This window comes from Podarcis raffonei, chromosome 10, assembly GCF_027172205.1.
Source record: "Podarcis raffonei isolate rPodRaf1 chromosome 10, rPodRaf1.pri, whole genome shotgun sequence".
NCBI lineage: Eukaryota > Metazoa > Chordata > Lepidosauria > Squamata > Lacertidae > Podarcis > Podarcis raffonei.
In genome coordinates, this window is record NC_070611.1 from 11,312,619 (window position 1) to 11,338,073 (window position 25,455).

Below are 25,455 nucleotides of genomic sequence, written 5' to 3' on the forward strand. Positions count from 1 at the left end.
ATTCGCAGCGTGACATGACCTCCCCTTCTTTTCAGTGCAGGGGGTCTACCCAGGATACAGACTCTTCTTTCTCAGATTACTGAAACTGTATTGCAACAAAGGTCACCTTTGAAATCCAGTTCTTGTCACTTACCCTGCAGGGTAAGTGGGGTACATGGGACCCTTCAGACATTGTTGGACTCCAGTTCCCGTCAGTCCCAGTCAGCATAGCCAATGGTCAGGAATGAAGGGAGTTATCATCCAACAAGTGCCGGTACTCACCAGCAAGCAGAGGGAGAGGGCAGCCCATGGGGGAGGGGCCTGACACCAAGGCTGGGCAGTGAGGGTGGGTTAGCTGCTTACGCTCCCTTACCCACCCACCTACTGGGATATTTCTTCTCAATGAAACCAAACCACATTTGTTCTGTTTTCGTCCCTGCAACATTGAGTTTATACCTGCAAGAGTGCCATTGTTGGCTATAAAACTGGCCATGTCAATCGGCTTGCTGTCAATGGAGAGGTTCCTCATACATCCAACAAACTGTCTGTTGTGCACAGGAAAATCTTCAGGCAAGTTTGGAACTCCCCCAAGGAGCAAAGGGCCAGTTAGATCCAAAGACCTTAAGAAATCAGAAATCCAAAGACGTTTCGAAATCAGGTATCAGAAAATCCCCCCCACAATGGCTTTTGAGTGGTGGGCAGGGGCCACCCACCTGTCAATCATATAATACTGAATTTGGCTTACAAGGCTGCTCGTGATAAGGATTGAAATTTTAGATTGTAAGCCTGCAGGGCTACATTCTGTCCCCCCACCCGTGTATTTTCTTTTAGATTCTATTATTTTATACCCTACAGTGCTTTTTAGGTACGTAATAAACCATGATAACAACAGTTGTCTGGCCAATAGGAGAGACTGCATCTAAAATAATTATTCTCTCCAATCTCAAATTTACTTAGAAGAAATCATCTAGTGAGTTCAACACAAATGATAATAACATTAACAATAACAATAATATTTATTATTGTTTATTATTTGTACCCCGCCCATCTTGCTGGGTTTCCCCAGCCACTCTGGGAGGCTTCCAACAAAACACTAAAATACAATAACCTATTAAACATTAAAAGCTTCCCTAAACAGGAAAAACTCTTTCTTAACACAGTCACATTTGAAAGTGTACTCGCATATGACAGTGACCCATCTTAAACACACCTAAGGGATAAGGAGAAGGTATTTCAAGATAAGTGGTTTATATCACTTGTGAACAGTAACATTTTTTTAAAGCGTCTTACTTTTTGGAGCCTGTCTGCGTTCCCTGAGCAGCACACGAGTAGTTTCCAATAAAACTTCCGAAACGAACAGCGACTGTAGTATCGCAATCATCCACTGTTACGACTGCCACCTTCTCCCCTGAAGGTCCATGAGGAATACCTAATCTTCCTATGTTGGGCTTCCGAACCAAACAGATAACAACAACAACAGTGAGAAAGGAACTGTCAGCAAACCTGCAAACATTTAATGCAAGGGTGGGGGGGAAAGCTATTAATGCAATAATTTCCCAAATACTTTTGCGAGAGATAAAATGACCAGCATAAGCAATTAGATACTTTTTCCAAAACAGCTCTGCCAAAGCAAAAACGTTTAAGCAGTTTTAAAAATGACACCCCCCCCAATGAATATAATTCACAGCTATCTCCTAGCCAACAGCCTGGAATTATGCTTGGGAGAAGAGGAGGAAGATTTCCAATAAAATTCTTAATTACCGTCTCCTTGATTGTGGACAACATCCCAAACCAAAAAGTCCAATTGGGTCTACCAATAAGTTGTCTCTTGAGCTCACCAATGTTGCTGTAAAACTGCTATAGTCAGCCGTACAAAGAAGTTAAGAGGATTGCTGGTGGAAAGGAAGGGCAGTTCAACAGAAAGGAAGTATAATCTCAGTGACTGGCTCACCAATCCCAAATTTGCTTGCTTCCTTGGGAGAAAATGCCACTGAGGCTCAATGACATAACAGGAACTGCAGGAAATGTATTACTGCACCATTATTATAAATCTTCAGTAAATGATTGATAACAAGGAATCCCCACAACTGGCCAAGTTCCAGATCAGCAGACTATCTGGTCATGTACCTGTACATGGAGCTACAGCAAAATATTTAAATCACATTCACCACGGGACTGAGAATGTTAGAAAAACCCTTTTAGTAAAGCCTGGCTTCTACAGTGGTGCCTCGCAAGACGAAATTAATTCGTTCCGCAAGTTTTGTCGTCTTGCGATCTTTTTCGTCTTGCGAAGCACGGTGTCGGAAAAGTTTTGGAAAAGCTTCAAAAATCACCAAAGTCTTCAAAAACCTCAAAAAAGGCTACCACACCGTGTGCTATGAGTTGCTCCTCAAAGTCAAGTCGCAACTGTATTAACGGTGTTAAGAAAAAGGAAACAAACTTGCAAGACGTTTCCGTCTTGCGAAGCAAGCCCATAGGGAAAATCGTCTTGCGAAGCAGCTCAAAAAACAAAAAACCCTTTCGTCTTGCGGGTTTTCCGTCTTGCGAGGCATTCGTCTTGCGAGGTACCACTGTACTCTCACCGCTAAGAATGCAAGAGAATTTTAAGTGCTATCATAGCCACGTCTACCCAGAAGTAAATTCCAATATATTGGGTTATTCCTGCACTGCAGGGGGTTGGACTAAATGACCCCCAGGGTCTCTTCCAATTCTGCAATTCTATGATTCTATAGTCAGTGGGACTCATTCCCTAGCAGGTGTGCTAGAGTTTCATGATATTGTTCATAATCTCGCATGTAAAGTCCTGTTGCTGTTGAAGACACTGGAGTTACTCAAATTAACAGGCATTAGCTAATATTAACCTGAAATACTGCTGCAATAATTAATGCATACAGAGCAATAAAATAACTACTGCTTGAATTACAACCCAATTCATTTTAATCCTGACAATAAGTAAACATATTGCACAGATAATCAATGTCGTATATGATCTTAACGAAAGGCAAAATTGTCATATTTAGGGATAAGCCGCTCCAAAAGGATCACCATAGAATTTGTACTTTGTACAGAAATTTCTCAAAAGCTGTTTCCTGATAGCAGACCATCCCAGTGTTTTCCATTTCCTCCTGTGTTTACGGTGACGACATCATTTGACAGCTCTTCACACAAAGGGCTTGACATCTATCAGGTGACAGTAAGGCCTAGTTCTCACAAACAGAAGATGAGATAAATCTCTATGCCTGCGCAGCAACAAATCATACTGCAGGTGAGGGCCTCAACTGCTGGAAAGTTCGTCCACATAAAACAAAACAAAACTGCACGTAGAAACTAGACGTCAAGAAGAAAACAATTCTTTTTCCTGACATCTATGAGCAGTACAGGATATTACAGTGAGCATGTGTGGCAGGCAGGCAGGCAGGCCGTCCGGGTGGGTGGGTGACAGACCGTTCAATCATGTCAGCCTCGCATGCAGTACAGGCTACAAGCAGTTCCACATCCTCATCTGCAGTTTGTGACAACATTTTCCAAATTCAGCGAGCAGTAGATGTAGTAACGTGTGCAACGTCAGCACCAAAAATGCGAGGAATTTCATATTTCACCTTAATATTGTCATATGAACACCAAAGCTAGTATCAAAGTTCTACCGGGTATATAAAGGATGTTTTCCCCTCACAGATGCATTTAGACATGAAACATTAGTTATGTCTGTGATGCTCGCAATCTTAATGCAGAGTTTACCAGTGTTCCTACTTTGGAGCAAACTGAATGAGGGTTTCTTTTATATTCAGTTGAGCTAAAGGTGTCCTTGCTGGCATAGGGTGCTTTCTATCAGCTTAGGCTCTTGTGGTGGCTGCAATCTTTTCTGGAAACAAGTGGCGTGTTCTCTGGAAACCTGTTTAAGCTGCTGTAATATGTTGCATATTCTTGAAGATAGCTCAAAGTCAGTCCAAAACACAACATCCAAGATTTTGAGTGTACAGCTTGCTACTAGAAACATACTTCACTAGTTTGGCCAGATTTGCCTAAGTTTCCTTCCAAGCCCAGTTTGACGTCCTTATGTCAATTATTAAACTTCTTTCATAGCTTGGGATCTGGGTTCCCCAAGGACCGCCATATTTCATGTCAACCTACCTCAACATTAAGTCTAATTCCAGCACTGCTGCTGTTGCTACCCATGTTTTATACCCCTAGCCCAGGGGCTCATCAGTTCCCACTGCCACACTATCCCTTGATGTTTTCTAGCTCTTCCTTTACTCCTTTAGAGTTCTGGGATACCACGTTTCTTCTTGCCAGAAGCCAGTCCTGATTCAAACTCACGTTGTACAGTATTGCTTCTTATTTGGCTGTCCCTGAAACAATCTGGGAGACACTGCAAAGAAAGAGAATTATTTTCCTACAAATGGTTCCTAGAGCAAAATTTTCTTTACCTGTGTATTAATTCATTAGGACATTGTGCTGTTCTGTGCCTTCATATTAGTACAGTGGTACCTCAGGTTACATACGCTTCAGGTTACATATGCTACAGGTTACAGGCTCCGCTAACCCAGAAATAGTACCTCGGGGTAAGAACTTTGCTTCAGGATGAGAACAGAAATCATGCTCTGGCAACGCAGCAGGAGGCCCCATTAGCTAAAGTGGTGCTTCAGGTTAAGAACAATTTCAGGTTAAGAACAGACCTCCGGAACGAATTAAGTACATCACCCGAAGTACCACTGTACCCTGAAAGTGAGTTCTCACACTACCTTCCACACAGGTTACAGATACCTGAGTCAGTGCCATAGCTATGGGCAGGCGGAGGCTAGCTGGTTTTTTTTGCCCCAGATGAAACCTCCAGAGGGGCGCTATTGAGGCTCCCAGCCTGTGTGTGCATGTATGCAACTGCATACATGGGGTGTGTGTGTGCCAAACTGGGTCTTTATCCCAGGTGAAATAAAGCCTAGTTTTGCCTCTGCCTAAGGGCAGGTTTTGATTATCTCGCTGCCCTCTCCCTGCTAAAGTGGGGGTGGGAGCAGGCTCTGGAGACTGACATGAGCAGAAAGGTACCTGGAGCTGAAGAGGAGAGACAATGAACATCACCTCTTCTCCAGCGTCAATGTTTTGCTGAACCACAGGATTTGTTTTGGCTCTTCTGACTGCACTGAGCGAAAACAAAAGAAGAGGTGTAATAAGCTTGCAGCTCTCAGCTGCAACTCCCAGCTAGATAAACCTTGATCTGCTGTGCCTATGCTTCCCATTCCAGTTTTGGGCTGGAACAGGAGGCAAAGGTTTCAGTTTTAGAGGGAGCCTTGAGTCCATTTTGCCCTGCAGAACCTGGTTTCCCCTTCACACACCAGGTACGGTGGTAGAACGGGACTCTGCTTCCTGCTCCATCTCTGAACAGTTGGGGACGACAGCTTGTTTTCTACTCCCATATCCAGCCTCAGCTCCATGAGCTGGAGAGTGCAGGACATTTCCCTCTCACATCCTGCTGCATATCTGAGACATTTTTGGTTGGCTAGTCAACTCCTGCCTGAGTGCAAAATATATGGACACTCAACTAATAAATAGTATTTTCCAAAACAACAACAACAAAATATATGGACACTCTAACTGTTGAATGAGTGGTTAAATTGCCTTCTTTTTTTAAATACAGTCAAACCTTGGTTGTCGAACGTAATCTGCTCTGGAAGACCGTTCTGAAACGTTCAACAACCGAAAAACTGAAAACGGAAGCCTCAGTACAATAGGGAAACTCAAAACAGAAGCCACGTAGCACGTTCGGCTTCTGAAAATCGTTTGAAAACAGGAGCAGTTACTTCCAGGTTTTCGGTGTTCGGGAGCCAAAATGTTCCAAAATGGAGGTGTTTGGGAGCCGAGGTTTGACTGTACAGTAAATGGAAGCAGCAACTGGAAAAGGATCACCCCTACATTCCATGTGTTTTAAAACGAGAGACCAAAGATCTATAAAATACCCAGAGTTTTCAAAACATGCAAAGCACATGCAAATTACAAAATGTAGTGTGAGCTTTGTACTGAGGGCACTTTAAATAAAAGAAGGATGCTTCTATGCTTGCATGCCTTGGTCAGCGGTGGAGGTGAAGCATGTCAACTGTATAATTTTACACTCTTCCCCCATTTCAAACAGCCTGGATCTGATGGCTTTCAAATTCTTTTGCAAAAAAGTGTTCACTCTCCCGGGCTGACCCTATTAAGCCCCATGTTACCTGAAAGCCATCTTTCATTAGCTGGAAATTATGCCACAGCTTTGCATTCAGGGGTAAATGCTCAGTGTTGCACAGCCAAATTTACCAGCATGACTACTATTATTGTTAATGGGAGCTATTTAACAAAGTCTGTGCTTGTGGCATTGAAAACGTGCTTCTTGCTGCTTTCCTGCATACTGTTCATATGAAAATAGATTGTGATTAAGTCTTCAAAGGCCACATACTGTTGATGTAAGAGAAGAAAGAGGTGGGCAGGAATAATAAAAAAGAGGCTTAATTACTAATAATTGCCTTGAGATGGCTCAATTTCTTTTCTTTTCCATTACTTAACAGCAGCAACAGTCAGGTGGCAGTCTGTGGGCAGCATCTGGAGAAAGCAGACAAGGGCCACTTCCAATCAGATGGAATCAGTTCCTATCGGTTTCTGTGTGGCCAGAAGTCCTTTGGCTGCTGTGCTAACCCCACCCTCCTCTCCACATCCAGTGGCTCATTTGCGGGCTCACAAACACTCTTCTTCCATTAAATCCATATAAGAATATATTACCATATCTTACAATATTACTATGTCTTATCTCTGAATAACACAGGATGGCTGCTGTAGCTCTGTGTCTGCTGTTAGACGGCAGAATGCCTCTGAATGCCTGTTACTGGGAAGCACTGGTTCTTCTGGCAGGCTTCCCCTGGCTCTCTGGCATGATCCAGTAAGCTCTTCTTATGTTAAGGGGTTAAAGAGAATGCCAAGGCACCCCTGCCCTTTGTGAGGATAACTTCCAACCAGCTTTAGTGAGGATTTCTTTTCTGTCCTTTTTAATTCAGAAGTCTGTACATACTTACCTGTGAATAGGAATGGGGCAGAAATTTGCTCAGTTCACATTTTAATGCAAACCTGCCTAATTTGCGCATGTGAACTGATATACTCCTCTGACACTATAAGCGAGAAACTGAGGTTTTGGCAGGATGAGCTGGCTTGGTTTGATGGGAGTTGGACATTGTGGAGGGCCACAGAGAGCCATCTCATCCCCAATATTATCTAATGTCTACATGAAACTGCTGTGAGTGTTTCTGAGGATATTTGGAGAGCAGTGTCACTGGTATGCTGATGACATTTAGCTCTAAGACTGCAGCTGGTACCCAGATGCAGTTATGGACTGGATAAGAGCCAAAAGGCTAAAACTGGATCCTGACAAGATGGAGGAAATGTGGATGAGCAGTTCTCTCAGGTCTTGGAACTGGGTGAAATGTCTGTTCTGAACAGGGTTGCTCTCTGCCAGAATGAACAGGTGTGTAGTTTGGGAGTGCTCCTGAGTCTATTTCTGTCAGCTTGTTCTTGGCAGTCTCATCGCATGGCAGCACAGCCTTTAGGTAGGATGCAGTAATTCAAAGCTGTGGCTGCCAAGAGGTGAGAGGACCATGAGAATGGGACCCAAATCACTTGTACTCCAAACTTTAGCATGTGGACCAGCTCTAAGAATGCCCCCCCTTCCCTCGCACACAAACAAATGATTATATTCCAGGGTCCTGGCTTTATTTAAAAGGGGAAAAATACATCTATATGCCCTTATAAACACAGACACTAATCTTATGTTGTGAACATTTTGCAAATGAGGATCTTTAAAATCCAGGAGATGTGGCCACTGTGTACATTGTATTATCCTTTAATCTCCAGATCTCATCTGTACAGTATTTACTACAATGCCATCTGTATCATTCACAGATACTTAAGTGGCTATTTGATTGGATCAAGAATCTACTATAAGTGAACTGAGTTTGTTAGTCAGACTGAAATCCACCAAACTGGCAATGCTTCTGTTTTCCATCTTGACTTGAAAACAGAAAAGGCAGGGAGTTTTCTTTTTATCTTGTTCAGGAAGTTTTCAATCACACGTGGGTATTTATAATCCTGTCTTTTACACTTGGGACATTTAGCTAAGTCAAAAAATTCAGCCCTGTATTGGCTCACAAAGAGACTCACACAGCCAGTATGCTTGCAATATAAGGCAAGGTGGTAACTGAGGAGCATATACAGATGCATATAACTAGACTTCTGCCTTTCTATCTGTTCACTTCCACAGCAACTGTTGCTACAACAACAGTTAATACACCCATAAGGATTGGGCAGTTAATCTTTATTTATTTAGCAATTATTTAATTATTTATTCATTACATTTCTAGGCCATCCATCCACTAAGACCTCTGGACGGTTTACAAACTTATTAAAAATACAAAATACAATTGGGGCGAGGGGGAATAAAAGCAGTATATATAACTACATAAAAATCAGCACAAAACAACAACAATGACCTCAAAGCCACCGTAAACACAAGTAGCATAAAATCAACATTAAAAACAGCAAAGGAAAAATAAATTAATGCAAGAACTTAAAAAGCACAAAAATATAGAAGTCGTGGATTGAAAAGGTCTGGGAAAATAAAAATGTCTTCACCTAAATTATCTAGAGATGTATGCCTCAGTCCTGCAAGGAAGACCTGCCTTCTGCATATACAGCTAATACAGATACAGGCAACAACTGTTATGGGCACGTTCAATACGTGTGCGACTGTGCATGTGTGCTTCACTGTAAACCGGAATTAGCCAGAAAAGGGGGCTTGATGTGGGCAGGGCCATAACGGGCTTATGCATGCTCCACTGACACGCGTGGGGGTCAGGAATGTAACCCCTATGGCAAAATGGTTGTTGTCTATACTCATTTGAGCCCCATTGAAGAAGCAGGGTGTGTTCTGGATGCATATGGGAAAATTAGTTTTTATTTAATCATAAATAAATATTTTAGCCTACAACGTATAAGAGAGTTAAAAACAAAACTTCAAAACAGTTAAGAGCAGATTAAAAACACACGGCTAAGCACAGTAGCTGGACCATAAAGAAGGCTGATCGCTGAAGAATTGATGCTTTTGAATTATGGTGCTGGAGGAGACTCTGGAGAGTCCCATGGACTGCAAGAAGATCAAACCTCTCCATTCTTAAGGAAATCAGCCCTGAGTGCTCACTGGAAGGACAGATCCTGAAGCTGAGGCTCCAATACTTTGGCCACCTCATGAGAAGAGAAGACTCCCTGGAAAAGACCCTGATGTGGGGAAAGATGGAGGGCACAAGGAGAAGGGAATGACAGAGGACAAGATGGTTGGACAGTGTTCTCAAAGCTACCAGCATGAGTTTGACCAAACTGCGGGAGGCAGTGGAATGCAGGAGTGCCTGGCGTGCTCTGGTCCAGGGGGTCACGAAGAGTCGGACATGACTAAACGACTAAACAACAACAAGCACAGTAGTGTTTACATACACTAAAGACGACGACAACAACAACAAAGCAGGACATAGGTGTTGTTGTTGTTGATGATGATGATTTATATACCGTCCTATACCTGGAGGTCTCAGGGCAGTTCACATAAAAAGATCACAGTACATAAAATAAAAAAAAAGCAATAACCCAATAATACTCCCCGCAAAAAGAGCCACATTTTAAAAGGGTATGGGATGTTGATCAGGTCAACCAAAGGCCTGGATAAAAAGGAACGTTTTTGCCTGGCGCCTAAAGGTGTCTGATGAAGGCGTCAGGCTAACTTCCCTGGGGAGAGCATTCCACCAATGTCCTGGCATGGTTGGAACACAGCCAAGGGAAAACTGGTGGTTTAAAACAACAGCAGAAGTGAAGCAGAGACAGTTAATTGCTGTGGGATCAATTTAATGTAAAACAAGTGTACCTATTTCAATCTAAACGTAAGTCTAAGGGCATCAAATCATATCTACAGTAAAAGTAAAAGTAAACCTTAGCTATCTGATTATTTACTTGTTTATTAAAAACACTTCTAAACTGTTCTTCATTGTAAGAGCTCATATCTTATCCACTGACTGAAGTCCAGAAGCTACTGAAATGCTTGGAAATCCTAATGGCTTTCCTAAGACAGCCAAGCAGGCAAGTATCTTCAAGACTGTTCTTTTGGAACACAAAGATTACACCAAAAATAGGTTGCACTAAAAAAAAAAAAGCACACAAAAACAAAGATACGAAAACACAGGGGAATGCCCTTGAAAATTAGATGAAACAAATATCATATCTGGAACAAGCTGGCCTAGTTTTCCAAAGAAATGGCATAATATGACCGTTTTACTGATTACACTACTTACAAATCCACACAGGCCTAGACACTCAGATATAATAAGCACATATAGTGTAAAATGAAGTTAGCAAGTTTGGCAGCAATTGTGCACACTATTAAGTTGCTTAATTCTCGTTGAGTTCAATGTGATTAAGCTGACTGTGTCCATAACTACAGGTCCAGTGCAGATGAGCCAGAACAAGCCCCAGACTCATAAGGGTAGCTGTCGTTTAGGACAAACAAGAACAAACACGATGGGGAAGTGTGGGAGAGCCTGAACTTTGCAGCATCTCACGGTTTGGTGTTATGTCTGAACAGGGATTTCTGATGCTAGTTGTTCTTGTTGTCGCTGTTAAACCAAACCACCCTAAGTCAAGCAGATATAACCAATAAAGACAAACAACGAGCAAAACTTTTTTTTAAAAAAAGTCACACATTTTTGTAAGTCATGCCAAATTTTAGGGGCTCACTAATCAGTAGTAAATCATTCATTCACTGTTTTGAATGGTTAAAGGTTACAGAAAACCTGTTTCCTACTGACTTTTGAAAAGCTAAATGACTATTTTCTTTTCATACAGTTGTGCAGCCAGATGGGGGAAAGAGCAGCAGAAGTAGTTGCGATTAAAAAGTATCATGTTCACAGTAGTCCATATTTTTTCCCCTTGCAGCAATTAGTAGAAAACAGAGGAACCAGTAATGCAGTCTGCAGGAGAGTTGCTGGAAGCCGAGGGTGCACGTTTAGTTCAAACATGTTCAGTCTCATTAGGCAGATCGCCAGATTCAGAAAACCCTTTCATTAACCTACTGGTCTGAGCCCAAAAGACTAATGTATGAAACTGGGGGTTGGGGGGTTGGGGAGATTCGGATTCTCAGGCGATACTTCACTGGTTCAGTGGTCAGAAATCTCATTAACTGCTTTGCTACGGACACGTTTTCAACTGAGCACAGCTATCAGAGCCAAACCTGGGTGAAAAATTAAACAAACGGGAAACAAATAAAGCCGCAGGAACTGAAAAGGGCGCATTTGCAACCTAAGGGGAAGAAGCCGGTGAACACCAGCCAAGCTTTTATGCCTTCAAGTGTGGGTTTGTAGCCTGTGAGGATTGGAAGAGTCAATTAGAGGCAACTGAAAATTAGGAGGCATCAAGGCTTGCATTCAGTAAGGTGCCCTACCTCAGCTTCAGGGTAGTGGGGAGAAGGGGAAAGAGTGTTAAGAATATCTGAAAGCAGACAGGCAAAAGAGCAGGGAACCCACCACGTATTTCAACAGGAGGACACATTCCTGCTGATCACCAAAGGTATAAATGAATCCTGAGCACAAACACTTTCCTCCTTTGAAGTGTCTCATTGGCTCCCCTCCCCTTCCACGTTCATTAGAGAGACGGGGCTTTGTGCATGCTTGTTTTCGAGTATAAAGAATGCACACCCATAATGACACTTTCCACTGAACGAGCCAAGGGCTTCACAGACCTAGGGAAGCACTTCACCATTTCCTTTCGCTAAGAAAACCTAGGGCTTCTCTTTTCCAAGTTCTTCTTTATTATTAGTTCAAAGGAAACACCCAAAGTCCTGATGATAAACTCTATACAACTTTGTTTGTGCATGCATAGCTGAAGATGCACCTCTTTGCCCTGAACTTTGACACTATAGCTATATCTATTTGGGCCCACCCTATCATTGGGACTGTAACTCGTTTTAATCTGTTTTTATTGCTGCGTTTTAAATTAATAGAACTACAGAATCATAGAGTTGGAAGGGACCTCAAGGGCCATCTATTCCAATCCCTGCCATGCAGAAATCACAGCTAAAGAATTCCTGACACATGGCCACCCAGCCTCTGTCATGGTCATGTGACATGGCAATTAAATAGCTGTTTGGGCAGACGGCCACTGAACTCACTGCCCAGCTAGAGCTGACTCTCAAGTCATGTGGATCTTCCAAGTCTTCAGAGATGCTTCCCCCCTAATCTTTAAAAGCTTCTCTCTTGTTAGAGATCCCTCCAGAGTCTCCAGGTACACTGTTGATGCAACTAAACACTAAGAAAGCACTATTTTTCAGTTCTCTTTGTCTTCCACAGACAGATGTGAAATTCTTTAAAGAGCTTCTGAGTTCCTGAAGCTTACAGTGTGATTAAATGCAGATAAGGGTGCACTTCAAAGTCCTTACAGCGAATTCCTAAGGTGCCAGCTGAATGACTATATGGAACAGTGTGCCATGCTAAATCCTTGCTCCCATTAAATGGATTATAGAAAAATGCCCATCATTACCATTTTTAAAAAATGTTTTGAATTAAAATAGAAAACTAATGCCGAAAGTCTGCAGCCAACGAATTGATTGACTTATTCACAGTGAAATTCACAGGCTCACACCTAAACCCTTTCTTATGTGCCCTTACTGCTCACTTAGGCTTGCCAGGTCACAATGCTAGAGCAATAGTAGAATCCCCACTGACAAAATTCCCCTCCTGTTCATCTCCTAAAGGTGCAGCCCTTCTGGCAGGGAAATCCCAGGAGTACTATACTGAACAATCCTATTATCCTTTGGCTCATCTACTCCTTCTTCACAGCCTTCCAAAGTTCTCTAATTTGTTCACTTCCTGTCCATTGGCAGGACTTCCTGTCCTGTCCCTTCCTGTCCTTGGTCCCAAGTGAAGTTTTGCTCCATTTCCTTTCATGCCTCCTTTTTTTTTAGCCCCTTCTCTCTACCATCAACTGTTCCAGCTGGTCCCTGCTTTTCAGCTGACTGCTTTCCTGGTCTCACTGGCTAGATAGCCTGTCCCTCAACCAGTCTCCCAATCTCTACATATATACATCAGATAGTCTTGCTTGAGCCTGAGCATAAAGGTAAGGGACCCCTGACTATTAGGTCCAGTCATGGCTGACTCTGGGGTTGTGGCACTCATCTTGCTTTATTGGCCAAGGAAGCCGGCATACAGCTTCTGGGTCATGTGGCCAGCATGACTAACCCACTTCTGGAGAACCACAGCAGCGCACGGAAACGCCGTTTACCTTCCCGCTGGAGCGGTACCTATTTACCTACTTGCACTTTGACGTGCTTTCGAACTGCTAGGTTGGCAGGAGCAGAGACCGAGCAACGGGAGCTCACCCCGTCGTGGGGATTCGAACCACCGACCTTCTGATCAGCAAGTCCTAGGCTCCTCATTGGCCCTTCTTGCTTCTCCTCCCCGTTTCCTCTGGTCCTCCCCTCCCCTTTTCTCTGTTTTTTCTTTCCAACCTTCATTTCTCTATCTGCCACTTTCCTACTGGGCTCCCCATCCCTTCACTCCCCCACCTCCTTTCCCCGTTTTCCAGTCCTCAAACTAGTTCACAAAGCATCTTCCATCATTAGGACCTATGAGAGATTTCAATCCCAAGCAAACTGACCACTTTTTCTTCACACTGTATTACAGCTGTACTATAAAATGCTGTACTACAAATACAGAATTAGTCTGACAGATTTATTCTATGAGCATTCAGATCAGGTCAGCCAATCAGTGTCAGAGGCTTCACCTCCATTAATACAGTACAATATAGATTACTATATGGTATCCATGACATACTGTAATCTATTGTGTGTGCTTGAACTGATAATTAGCAGACTAGTGGGTAAAAAAGGAATGAGTGAAGAAAGAAGATACCGTAACTGGATGTGTGTAATCTAGAGTCCTGTGCAGGAACTCAAAGTGTATGTTTTTAGAGGTGTGGCACAGATTGTGACTGCACCAACTGGTCTTTGCCTATGGAGGACATATGGGCATGGTGCCCTATGGGCATAGTGCTCAACCATGCAATCAGCATATCCAATTCTTCTAGCGGACAAATAATGTACCTCATTGGCCTGAATATAAGCCTCACTCCCCCCCCCCCAATTCTGACCGTGAAAAGTTAAAATGCAGCTTAAATTCGCGACCTTACAAAAATGGGCTTTTACGATATTGCTGCTGAAACAGACACACATTAAAATGGAACCCAAAAAATGTTTTATTGACGATTTGCGAGCTTGAGACTTATCATTTGCCATTTACGGATGTGAGTGCCTGCAGAATTGTAGCAACTGAGTAGCGATTTGCGATTTTAGTGATTGTATGGCAACTTTTGCGGGCTTGCAAGATCAAAGGCTTAAATTGACTAGGAGTTACAATTCTACCAACCTGCAGCGATTTTCAGCCTGTAACCCAATTTTAAGGGAGTGGCTTACATTCGGGTACTGTCTTTCTTCTCTCCCCCCCCCCCGAATTGTAAAGGTGCAGCTTATTTGCGGGTGCGGCTTATATTCGGGCCAATACTACCATTGCATCTACACACACAAACCACTATGCAGAAGTGCCAATGTGTGAAGTGGATTGAAAGGGGCGGATTAAGTCAGCCAGTACATTCACAATCTCCAGTGAGTAGACTTGGAACTTCTGAACTGGGCTTACAAAACAAACGGATAAGAATCCATGACTTAATAGACATTGATATGTGTCTGTCTTTTCCCTTATAAAAAATGCCAGAACACGAGGCCATAAATTCCACTTATCAAAATGCCAGATCACAGAGGCTGGGTGAAGGTCTGCATTAGACACAGGCTAACTGCAGAGCCATGCGGATATTCTGGAGAAGAGGCAAATAAAATAGTTTCAGTTTTTAGTACTATTTGTCAATGGCAAGTTGTGACTTTACACATGTCACACAATGATGGCAGATTATAGATAATGCCATGTTGATTTAGGTAGGACATTCAACTCTTGTTCAAATACGCAGGCAGAAGAATTGACAATGAGAGAGCTGTGCTTCCAAGAGCTCTGCAAGGTCATGCAATGATCATGACTGACAATGGAATTTGGTCCATGGTCCACAACCAGGCCTGTAGGGACTGATGCAGGGGCAGCCTTAAGGGAAGTGGGCAGACAAAGTAGAGTATATTGTGCATGCAAAATTTCAATATTATGATAAGTAATTCAAAACATCAGTCTTGGTTACAAAAAAGAAAGAAAACCTGTGCCGTGCTAACTTATGGCAATGAGTCCTGTGTGAATGGATGTTGTACCACTCTCTTCTTTCATCCCTATCTCTTGTCTAGTTCAGGAAGAATTGATATCATGAATCAATACCATGAAGCATTATGGAAAGGGAAGGGAAGTCTCACCCACCACTGGCATATTGCAAAATATGGGTTTATTTTTTGTATAATTCCACTTTGTTTGAAAAAAATTCTCTTCCTTTTTCTAATTGCAAAGTCTTTGATCAGATCCTCAAAACTAATCTTAGGTAACATATCTGCTTCTATACTTAGTAGAGATAAGGCATCCAGCCTGCCTTGTTGCACAGTTTTTCTGCTGGGATTTTTAAAAATATACTTCAACTGAGAAAATGAATGCTCAGCTGAGAAATTTGTGGCCATTGGTGTTAAAAACCTGGGAATGGAAAATTTCTGTGGTCCCCCCCCCCACCCTAAACATATGCTTAATGGTTAATCCAGCCCCCCTCAGATTCCTGGCCCTGATCACAGTGATGATTTCATCACTATGTGCCAGGGAGAGAGAGTTTACCTATCCCTAAATTCTCTGTATTGTAGTTGTGACAAGATGTCTGCATATGCTATTTTTTAAAAAAATATTGTAATGGCACAGGCAAAGTCTGCAACTAACAAGACGAATAAATATTCATTCCATCAACTGTAGACTGAGGCAGATTTTCCTCAAGTATAAAGTACAATGTTTTGCTGATGCAGCAAACTGCATTCAAAACCCTCCCTGAGCCAACTGTAAGGCTGACCAGCTAGCATATCATTAACGCAGGCAAAAAAACTTGAGGCACTTGAGTGTGAGAGCAAATTAAACATGCAAGCCCCCTGCCAGACCAAATGCGTTGTGTACGATGAGCCAACAAATTTGTATCACTTGAGATGCGTTTGAGCTTTGTGTAACTGAACAGTTCACTCCAAATTCTTCTGCAAAGCAAAAGCCTTAGCCCAGGGGTCAGCAAACTTTTTCAGCAGGGGGCCAGTCCACTGTCCCTCAGACCTTGTGGGGGGCCGGACTATATTTTTTTTTGGGGGGGGAATGAATGAATTCCTATGCCCCACAAATACCCCAGAGATGCATTTTAAGTAAAAGCACACCTTATACTCATGTAAAAACACACTGATTCCCAGACCGTCTGTGAGCCGGATTAAGAAGGCAGTTGGGCCGCATCCAGCCCCCGGGCCTTACTTTGCCTACCCATGCCTTAGCCTTTCACAAAGAAGGGCCCCTCTCTTACAGTTTTGAACTTTGTCAAAAGCTTGGAAAGTTTACGTCTCGTAAACCATCCCTGTTTGAAAGCCATGGTAACACGGGCGGTGGTGGGGAATCAAGTCTGTTACAAAGAAAGCTGATTTTTCTCCACCGCCAGCTGCCCTGCTGGATTACAGCTCATTTGACTAGTGGGCAATAATGAAAAATATCCTGCCACATATTAACTGCCACTAACAAAAAAATGTTTTGAAGTAAGATTTCTCCCTGGTGGGAGAGTGTTACAATTTTTCTGCTTATGCATGGTTTGATAAATTTTGTGATCAAATGATTCTATTCAGACGGCTTGTGAATATTCCTGGTCTCTTCCTGTTCCATACAATTCTCAGAACCTATGACGTTAGGCATCTGTCATCCTTTGCTCATTTTGAGCACCTGCTAGCTCCTCCTAATATAGGCCATAGATGAGCAGCCTAGGAATAAAGGGAATCTACTTTCTGGCTTGCAAACGAGGAAGAAGGAGCTTCCTGGAAATGAAGACTGCTGGGATTGTCAGACTCCCAAGCCCTTTCACAGATGCTGTTTGCACTGATTCAGTCTGTATCCTCTGGCACCTATTTTGAAACTGCATATTTCCAGAATCCTGCAGGTCCGAAGTGAAGTTATTCCAGTGTTAAAACGACCACATGGGCATGCTTACATATTAATAGCTGGTATTCACAAAGATTCATGGATGTACATATGCCTGTAAAGTCTTAGTATTTTATTACAGTGGTACCTCGCAAGACGAATGCCTCGGAAGACGAAAAACTCGCAAGACGAAAGAGTTTTTCGTTTTTTGAGTTGTTTCGCAAGACGATTTTCCCTATGGGCTTGCTTCGCAAGATGAAAACATCTTGCGAGTTTGTTTCCTTTTTCTTAAAACCGCTTGAAGAGGTGCAGTTGCGACTGACCGTGCTTCGCAAGACGAAAAACATCGCAAGACGAAAAGACTCGCGGAACGAATTAATTTCGTCTTGCGAGGCACTACTGTAGATGTAAACTTTAGAAGATTGTTGAGCAGAAACCCAATACAGTGGTGCTCCGCAAGACGAATGCCTCGCAAGACGGAAAACTCGCTAGACGAAAGAGTTTTCCGTTTTGGAGGTGCTTCGCAAAACAAATCTCCTATGGGCTTGCTTCGCAAGACAAAAATGTTTTGCGAGTTCCTGCGGGGTTTCCCCCCTCCCCCCTTTTTCTAAGCCGCTTATCCGCTTATCCGCTAAGCCGCTAAAAGCCGCTAATAGCGCTAATCCGTCAATGGGCTTGCTTCGCAAGACGAAAAAACCGCTAGACAAAGAGACTCGCAGAACGGATTCTTTTCGTCTTGCGAGGCACCACTGTATGGGCAAATTTTCTACAACAGTTCCAATAACTTGCTCCAAGGGAGAAGGCAGGCATACAAGTCTCTGTCCACTCCCCCCTCTCATTTATTCACTTGCTGCTGCCTTTTCTACCTAATCCTTCTTAGGAGAGCTCCTAGCTGGTGGCTTTCCATCTCAGGCACCCAGTTGCAGGGTGCTTTCTTAATTTTCTCCAGGTGGAGTTGAAGCAGGTTGAGACGGTGGTGGAAAGGGAGGGAATGGACTGAACAACATTTGATTTGTCAAAATGCTTGCCTGTCACTTCAAGCCGTGAAGATGAGCAGGCAGCACATCTGAAGAATGTGCTGTGATCACCCTCTATAGTGAGCAACCTTTGTAATATTTATGTCTGTCTCCTTATTACGTAATATTATTCATAGGAATATATATACATAGCCCCATCATAATAAGATTCTGTAACTGCACAAGCATTAGGATCAAAGCAAAGATCTTTTAGCTGCATAAGCACTAGAGTATGTGTTGCTACAGGTAGCAATTAATTGTTAGGGGTTTTTTGTGTGTGTGCCTTTTTTGCCCTTTCTACTGATGGTGGCAAATACAATGTTGTGCTAGCCTTCCAGGGGTGCTGGGCTGAAAGAGGAGTGAACATATGGGGCAGTTGTTGATCCCACAACCCTATTCTGAACCCCTGTGCAGTAGCATCAGTGAGCACCTATACACAACATTGGGTGCACAATCACCAGCACAGTATCTCTGAAGTAGTGGGGGGGGGGGCAGATTGGAATCATATAGGCCCTCTGATATTAAAGAGTTAATTTATAAGACTGGGCCTTTAGGAATCTCTTTCCAATAATCAGATGTGCATGACCCCATCTGCTACCAGTTTGAAAGAAAACCACCACACAGCAGGCTTGCACAGTGATATATAATACTGATATTTTGAATTGCCATCCCATTTACATATCAATTTACCAAGCACAAGTTTTCAAACAGCTGAAATATCCAATTTATAGACCATGTTTGTGACAAGAAACATTAACAAAGTTATAAAGTTCACATCCACATTCAATTCACACTCTGAAACAGATGTTATTTTCAGTCACAGCCTTGTTACAATAATCTTCTCCAATGATACTGTTTATGCAGATAATCCTTCTCAATCCTTTAATGAATTAGTTCTGAAGGCACTGGGACTAATATATTTGATTCTATCTCTCTGACTACGATCTCTATTGGTGACAATTGCACCACAAATTGTGAAAATAATTGGGTGTGGAATTTCAGCGAATCCTCATTTCAGATGTCATCCATAACTTTGTTATATGCTGCTGCTCCAGCCATCTATGTCCCAGCACCATCAAATGATGTCATCAGCTGACCAAGACATAGGGATCAAGACAAGCAGGTGGAAAGTACCTTTATGGCTGCCTAGTCTTGAAATGTTCTTGAAGCACTACAGAATGAAGTTACAGAGAGGCATCTGACACACTGCTGTATAACAAATGGAAGACACATACCTTGTGTTCTCTAATAATCTGCTAATGTCTACGGCTATAGCTCTAAGCATATTAACCAGGAAGTAAATCTCACTGAACTCAGCAATACATATTTCTGACTAGATAAATACATTTTTGATTAGTTTGTAAGACCTAAACTGGCAATCAAATTCCCAAGCTCTAAGAAATGGAGTTGGGTAGTTTGTGGGCAAAATATTTTCATCAAGGAATGGCTAAAAGTGCAACCCTATAAAGGTTTTAGTTATTCTGTGGATATTCAGCTGCAGCTACAAATGGAGGAATTATAATTCAGTGGTAGAACACATGTTATGGATGCCAATCAGACAGTTCTGAGAGGTATAAGGCAGCTTCCTATATTGTCACCATGCCCCACACTCTTATTGATCAGCAAATAAAATGAGGACAGAACAGCTATACTACAGCTACATCATACAAAGATCCATTCACTGTTCAACTAGATTATACCTAATTAGGATAACCCTGGCCTTTAATGATATAACAACATGTCACAAAATTATTAGATTATGTTTAATTCCTTACCGATATAATACAAGTGCATGATTTTATCTGCATTCTGTAGATTGCCTTGAATTTTATCTGTTTTAAAAGGCATACAGATGAATTGAGCTAGAATTTGATTCACTTTCTTAGTAGTTTTGATTTCTGACTGTGCCATCTACACTGTGCTGTGCTTGGGCGTGTGGCATCATGTCTGCACAATATTGTATAATAACAGGATACTTCTAAGCACAAGCAATAGGTGTATATCTGAGATGAACAGAATGAGTTCTGTGAGCTCCATCCAGATATAAAAAAAAAATATTTTAAGACTTGGTACCTATCAATTGATAGATGATTAAGCTTATATACCTTTAATACTTGTGTAGAAAGGAAAATACTAGCAGTTGCGGGTTATCTAAGGGCTGTGACGGTGGTTGAAATTCTTTCTACCCAGGTACTGTAGACTCAGAATCCTTATACTAGACTCAGTCTGGCAAGCCGTTAAGACACATCAACAGTCAGCATTCTTGCATGCACACATGTTCTCTCTAGGAATCTAGAGAGACAGGGAATCACAATGATTCATTGCTTTGGCTATTTTGCATCCTTTGCAAAGAGGATGAAGTTTCCACCTCAGCCATCCCCTGGGATTGTGACAAATACCCGACCTTTACCTTTATTGTAAAGGTAACTGTTGCCACCACACTTAAGACTTTGAATGTTCATTCCTCCAGTTTACAGGTTTTGGGAAGGGAGAACAAAAAAGTTCTTGCTATGTATTGCCACAGTAGAACATGCTCCTCCTTAACCTCTTTTGGGGAAATGGCTAGACTGAATTGCCAGTGAGGGGCTGGTGTACAGCTGCAGTGTTTGTTTCATGATAATTTGTGTAAGTCACCACTATGGACACCTTCTGGAAAGAGCTCACTGCTCCTAAAAAGTGCTTTCAGTAAAAGTGGCCTAGCTGTATGGATTCTTCTGACTGCTGGCTTTTATTTCCTTGTAAGCTGGGCACATTACTACACATTGTGTAGTGAAGGTGTGGCTGGCCACAGATCTCTCTTCAACTACACATTTCCATATGGATCCTATTAGATTGTGATTATTATTTTTTTCATCCATTAGGCAAACTGATAATCTAAACTATCTGGAATAAAAGGTGTTTAGGTTCTACATTGGTCGATGACTTTTCAACAAATTAAAGGTATATTAATTCCAAAACACAAATATCATTACTATTAATAACTCAGAAATCAATTCTAACTGGCACATTCTCAGATTGCAATCTAAATAATTACCCTGGTATTTACCTATGACGTTAGATAGAATTGTTTTCTAGAGGATAACAGTGAGATAACTAGGGACTGGTATACAGTGGAGCAAATGATAATCTCAGAGGTACAGTATGACTGTGGTCACATAACAGGTGACTGCTATCATCATGCAAAACCTGTTTTCCAGAAGGAAGTGAGATAATCTATCTTCCAGTTGCAGAGGCAGCCAGGGCTGCAGGATATGTTATGCTACCACAAATGGATCTTGCATTTGTTGACTGGAGATTGCAGAGGTGTATTTTTTCATATATGCTTTGCTCAAAACAAATTGCCCAATCAGCCTATCAAGGCTGCTTTACATACCTACCAATGGAAAAACAAGCTGCAGAATTCTGTTGACTGTTACACAGCATGTTAGGATTTAAGAGGCTACTCTCTAATTTTCATTAAGTGTATGCAATTGTTAGTATTTGTTCAAATTGTGTAATTTGTTTTGGCATTCCCATGAAAAAGACATGCTCAATTTAATTTTGGATAAAGCTTCACTTTGTATTAAAGAAAAGATAATTTAGTTGGTAGATTAAAGATAACATGATTCACAGCAAGGGGATTTGGAAGCACATCAAAGATTTTAATTTTAAAAACTCCTGCTCCACAAAATCAGTCAAAGTCCTGTTTTCCTTTCAAGACTCATTGCAGGTGGTGTAATAAGTTAAAGATACCTGTGAAGCCTTGAAACTTTACAACATAATTCATCCAAAGTGGAAACACTGGAATTTAGATGCACTAAGTAAGGGAATGAAATTCTTCCAAGTTTTAAGGAGGTACATTTGTGATTAAGGGATCTTTGTAGCAATTGTGTCTCATTTGCCTCAAATGTTAAGAAAACAACAAAATGTTATATTTGCCTATTTCTATCATCATGAATTACGGTATATCTATCAATTTTTTAAAATAGTATAGTAAAAAATGAAATTGATACTGGAGGTTTCCTGGTGGTCACCTGTCTATTTGACTGATCTAAGAATAAAGCTATTTTGAAAATATCTCTCTCTCTCTCGTTATGTATATATTTGTGTGTGTGTGATACACACACACATATATACAGGATGCAGAACTTGAAGAGATGCTAGTTATTACAACTGTCTCAGAGAGAGGGCCATGTAAAGAAAGCAGCATATAGATAAATGCAAATATGTTTAGGGAGCAAGAGAAATTTGTCTTGCCTTGGTTGCTAACACTGGCTAAACAACATAGTACTGAACCATTTTAGTAGAACAGAGATGAAATATACAGGAAGAACAACATTTAAACAGAAATCTAGAATGGTAAGGTAACAGATTTGCTGGGAGAGGAAGGAGAAAGCAATAGAGAGACCTAGAAATAATGCAGATATGAAATTAATAGGAAAGCTGCCTTACTTTCAAACCTGCTCTATTTATGCAGTTTAAGTAGAGAAATACACTGGAGTTATTATGACGTATCTGAGTTGTATCAAGTTTAGACATAACATCCATTTATCTTGGCACAGCCCATAATCCCTAAATTATCTATGTCTTAGCAAACCCCTCATAGTGCTTTTTTAAATCTTAGTCCTCCTTAAAACAAGAGTCTGCCAATGAATTGCCTCCAAACACATACCACTGGAGGCAAAAGTGCTGTTCTCTGCCTCAGTCAAACAAGGGATGGAATCCTGATGAGAAAAGGGGAGCAGAAGGCAGGGCTGTGGCTTAGCCTTGCTTAGCCTTGCCCACCCAGCAGAGGCTAGTGCGCACTGCATGTGTGCCAACAATACACCAAAAGGCCACTAGAGCTTCTGTAGCCTCAGAGAGGACCAGAAGCTTCCTCTACTGTTTCTAGTAAGATTCAATAGGCAGTTGCTTCAATGCAATAATTCCGTAGCATCATCCTAACAATCTTTCAGAAAGATCCACCATGAACAAGCTTTCTTCAGATGCCACCATTTGAGGTATGGAGGATGACTGGTGGGACCACCAACTGTGGAATGTCTTCCCCAGATGAGCTTACTAGGCACCAACCTTGATGTTACTTCAGTGCCCGGAAAATGATTTTTTATTTTATTTCCCCTGACTTTTTCATCCTCTGTAAATTGCCTTTGTATGCTTGTTTGTTTTTATTTTGCAGACTACTTTCATATAGTGGTGTTCTACTGCTTCTGTTTTAATCTGTTTTATTGCAATTTTAACTTCATGTACATAAGCTGTTGCAGGGTGAGGAATTAAGTAAATAAAAGCTAGACATCTGCCTGGCATGTGACTGTGATCTGATCCTGAGACTGCTTGCACCAATTTTGTTCCCAAAGCAGCTTATTAATTTACTTGAGCTCAGAGAGGCAGAATCTGGTTTTTAGAATAGGTGCAAAATTAGCTTGTACACAAAATTTGCAAAGCATTTTCCCACCTATTTTCAAACATGAATAATTATACTGCTAGAAGACATCTATCACTTGGGGGTGGGGAGAGCAAAATAATCATGAAAATGAGACAAAGGTTTATTTTTAACCAGTGTGTGGGATCACTTTCCTTTTTAAAGAATACCCTGGAGCTGTCTCAAGTCCTTATCTTCTTGGCAGCTGCTAAGAATTCTAAACCAACAACCAAGCTAAGAAATCCAGACTTCAGCTGATATATGCTCCTTTTCCCAGGCTTCTTGGCCTATGGGCAGGAATGGCTCCAGCAAAAGAACTACGAATTACTCTATCATCTGTCGTTTTATCAGCTTTCTATTAAAGCTACTTTCTGAAATAACACCCAAACGCAGAGTGTTTCTTCAGATTGTAAGGAAATTTATCACGGGGTCCAAGCACACAGATGAAACAAGCTGCAAATATTTGTAATTGTATGGCAGGGAAGCAAAATAAGCAAAATAAGACTGAAAATAAAAATACACGCAGGAATGGGTAAGTTTCCTTCATAAAAGAACTTAAAGCAGGCTGAAACAGTGGAATTGCTCATTTTGTTCACACGCTAAACCATGGCGGAGGGTTACCAGAATGAGCAGCAGTGAGCCCTAGGCTTTATGTGCAGCTGCAAGGACCAGTTTGGAAGCCTTAGCTTCCATTTTTGCTTAACCACAGCTTGTTGTGATGTCCAAAGCCAGACAAACCATAGTTCACATGGTTTGTTGAAGCAAGCCAACTTCAAACCATGGGGTATGAAGGTGGGTGGTTCCAACAAATCATAATTAAGATTGCTTCAGTCACAGAAGTGGTCCAGCCATCCATTTGGAGCCAATATGTGGAGACTTCATGAAAATCCTGAATCTCCATATTCAAGCTATAATATGATTTTCAATGACACAGCATCCTTATTGATATAATTCTTTTGTCTTCTTTTCATCATCCTGTATACAGTGGTACCTCGGGTTACATATACTTCAGGTTACATACGCTTCAGGTTACAGACTCTGCTAACCCAGAAATAGTACCTCGAGTTAAGAACTTTGCTTCAGGATGAGAACGGAAATTGTGCTCCAGCGGTGCGGCAGCAGCAGGACGCCCCATTAGCTAAAGTGGTGCTTCAGGTTAAGAACAGTTTCAGGTTAAGAATGGACCTCCGGAACGAGTTAGGTAATTAACCTGAGGTACCACTGTACCACTAAACAGCAACTAGTTTACACAGAAGGCTGCTTTGAGAATGGACGCAGAGTCAGAAGGCCACGATTCCTACGTCCTCATAAGAGGACTACTAACAAATCAGGATGCTACATATGCTACTCAATTGACCCACCTCTTTTCTTCATGGTTTGGCAACTGGCGAGAGTAAGAAAGAGTCTATCAGGGAACTGAATTTGTCTGGGGTAAGTTTTCAGCTACTGACTCCTGCTACGTGGTTTAAACATGAGAACCCTCTATATATAATCCAAATTGCTTTGGCTACAGAAGCAGACCAGGTAACCATTTGGAGCAGCACAATTCAAGGGGAAATGCGTGTCCAATCTCTTCTTGGCTTTGGTACAGTTAGCTCTCCATGTGTATTGAGACTCTGCTGTGTTTCAGAATTCTCTCGGACAACTATGGAAATCCTGAGGTCCTCTTTTAGTTTGTATCAGAGTGTCTTGCCACTGGAGTTGTCACTCTGCCCCACCCTACCCCATCCTGCCTTAAGTGCCAACCAAACCATGAGACACCCCTGAACATTATAATACTTGAAACATTTGAAAACCCACAGACCTGCAATACATTTACAAGCTTATCATGTGATGAAAAAAATCCTACTCTCATCATTTTGCTTCCTAAGCTTAGGAAGACAATGCATTGTGTACC

General features: G+C 41.8%; 1 protein-coding gene across 3 annotated transcripts in view; it reads right to left on the reverse strand.

The window, feature by feature from the left end:
• Positions 1-25,455, reverse strand: part of CELSR1 (cadherin EGF LAG seven-pass G-type receptor 1) — a 149,957-nt gene that overhangs the window by 42,983 nt on the left and 81,519 nt on the right. For all 3 annotated transcript variants that reach the window (XM_053406111.1, XM_053406110.1, XM_053406109.1), the window contains exons 6-7: positions 1,270-1,427; positions 436-599 (exon numbers count right to left, since the gene is read on the reverse strand). In XM_053406111.1, the coding sequence (XP_053262086.1) occupies positions 436-599; positions 1,270-1,427 (322 nt within the window). The remainder of the gene's footprint in view (positions 1-435; positions 600-1,269; positions 1,428-25,455) is intronic.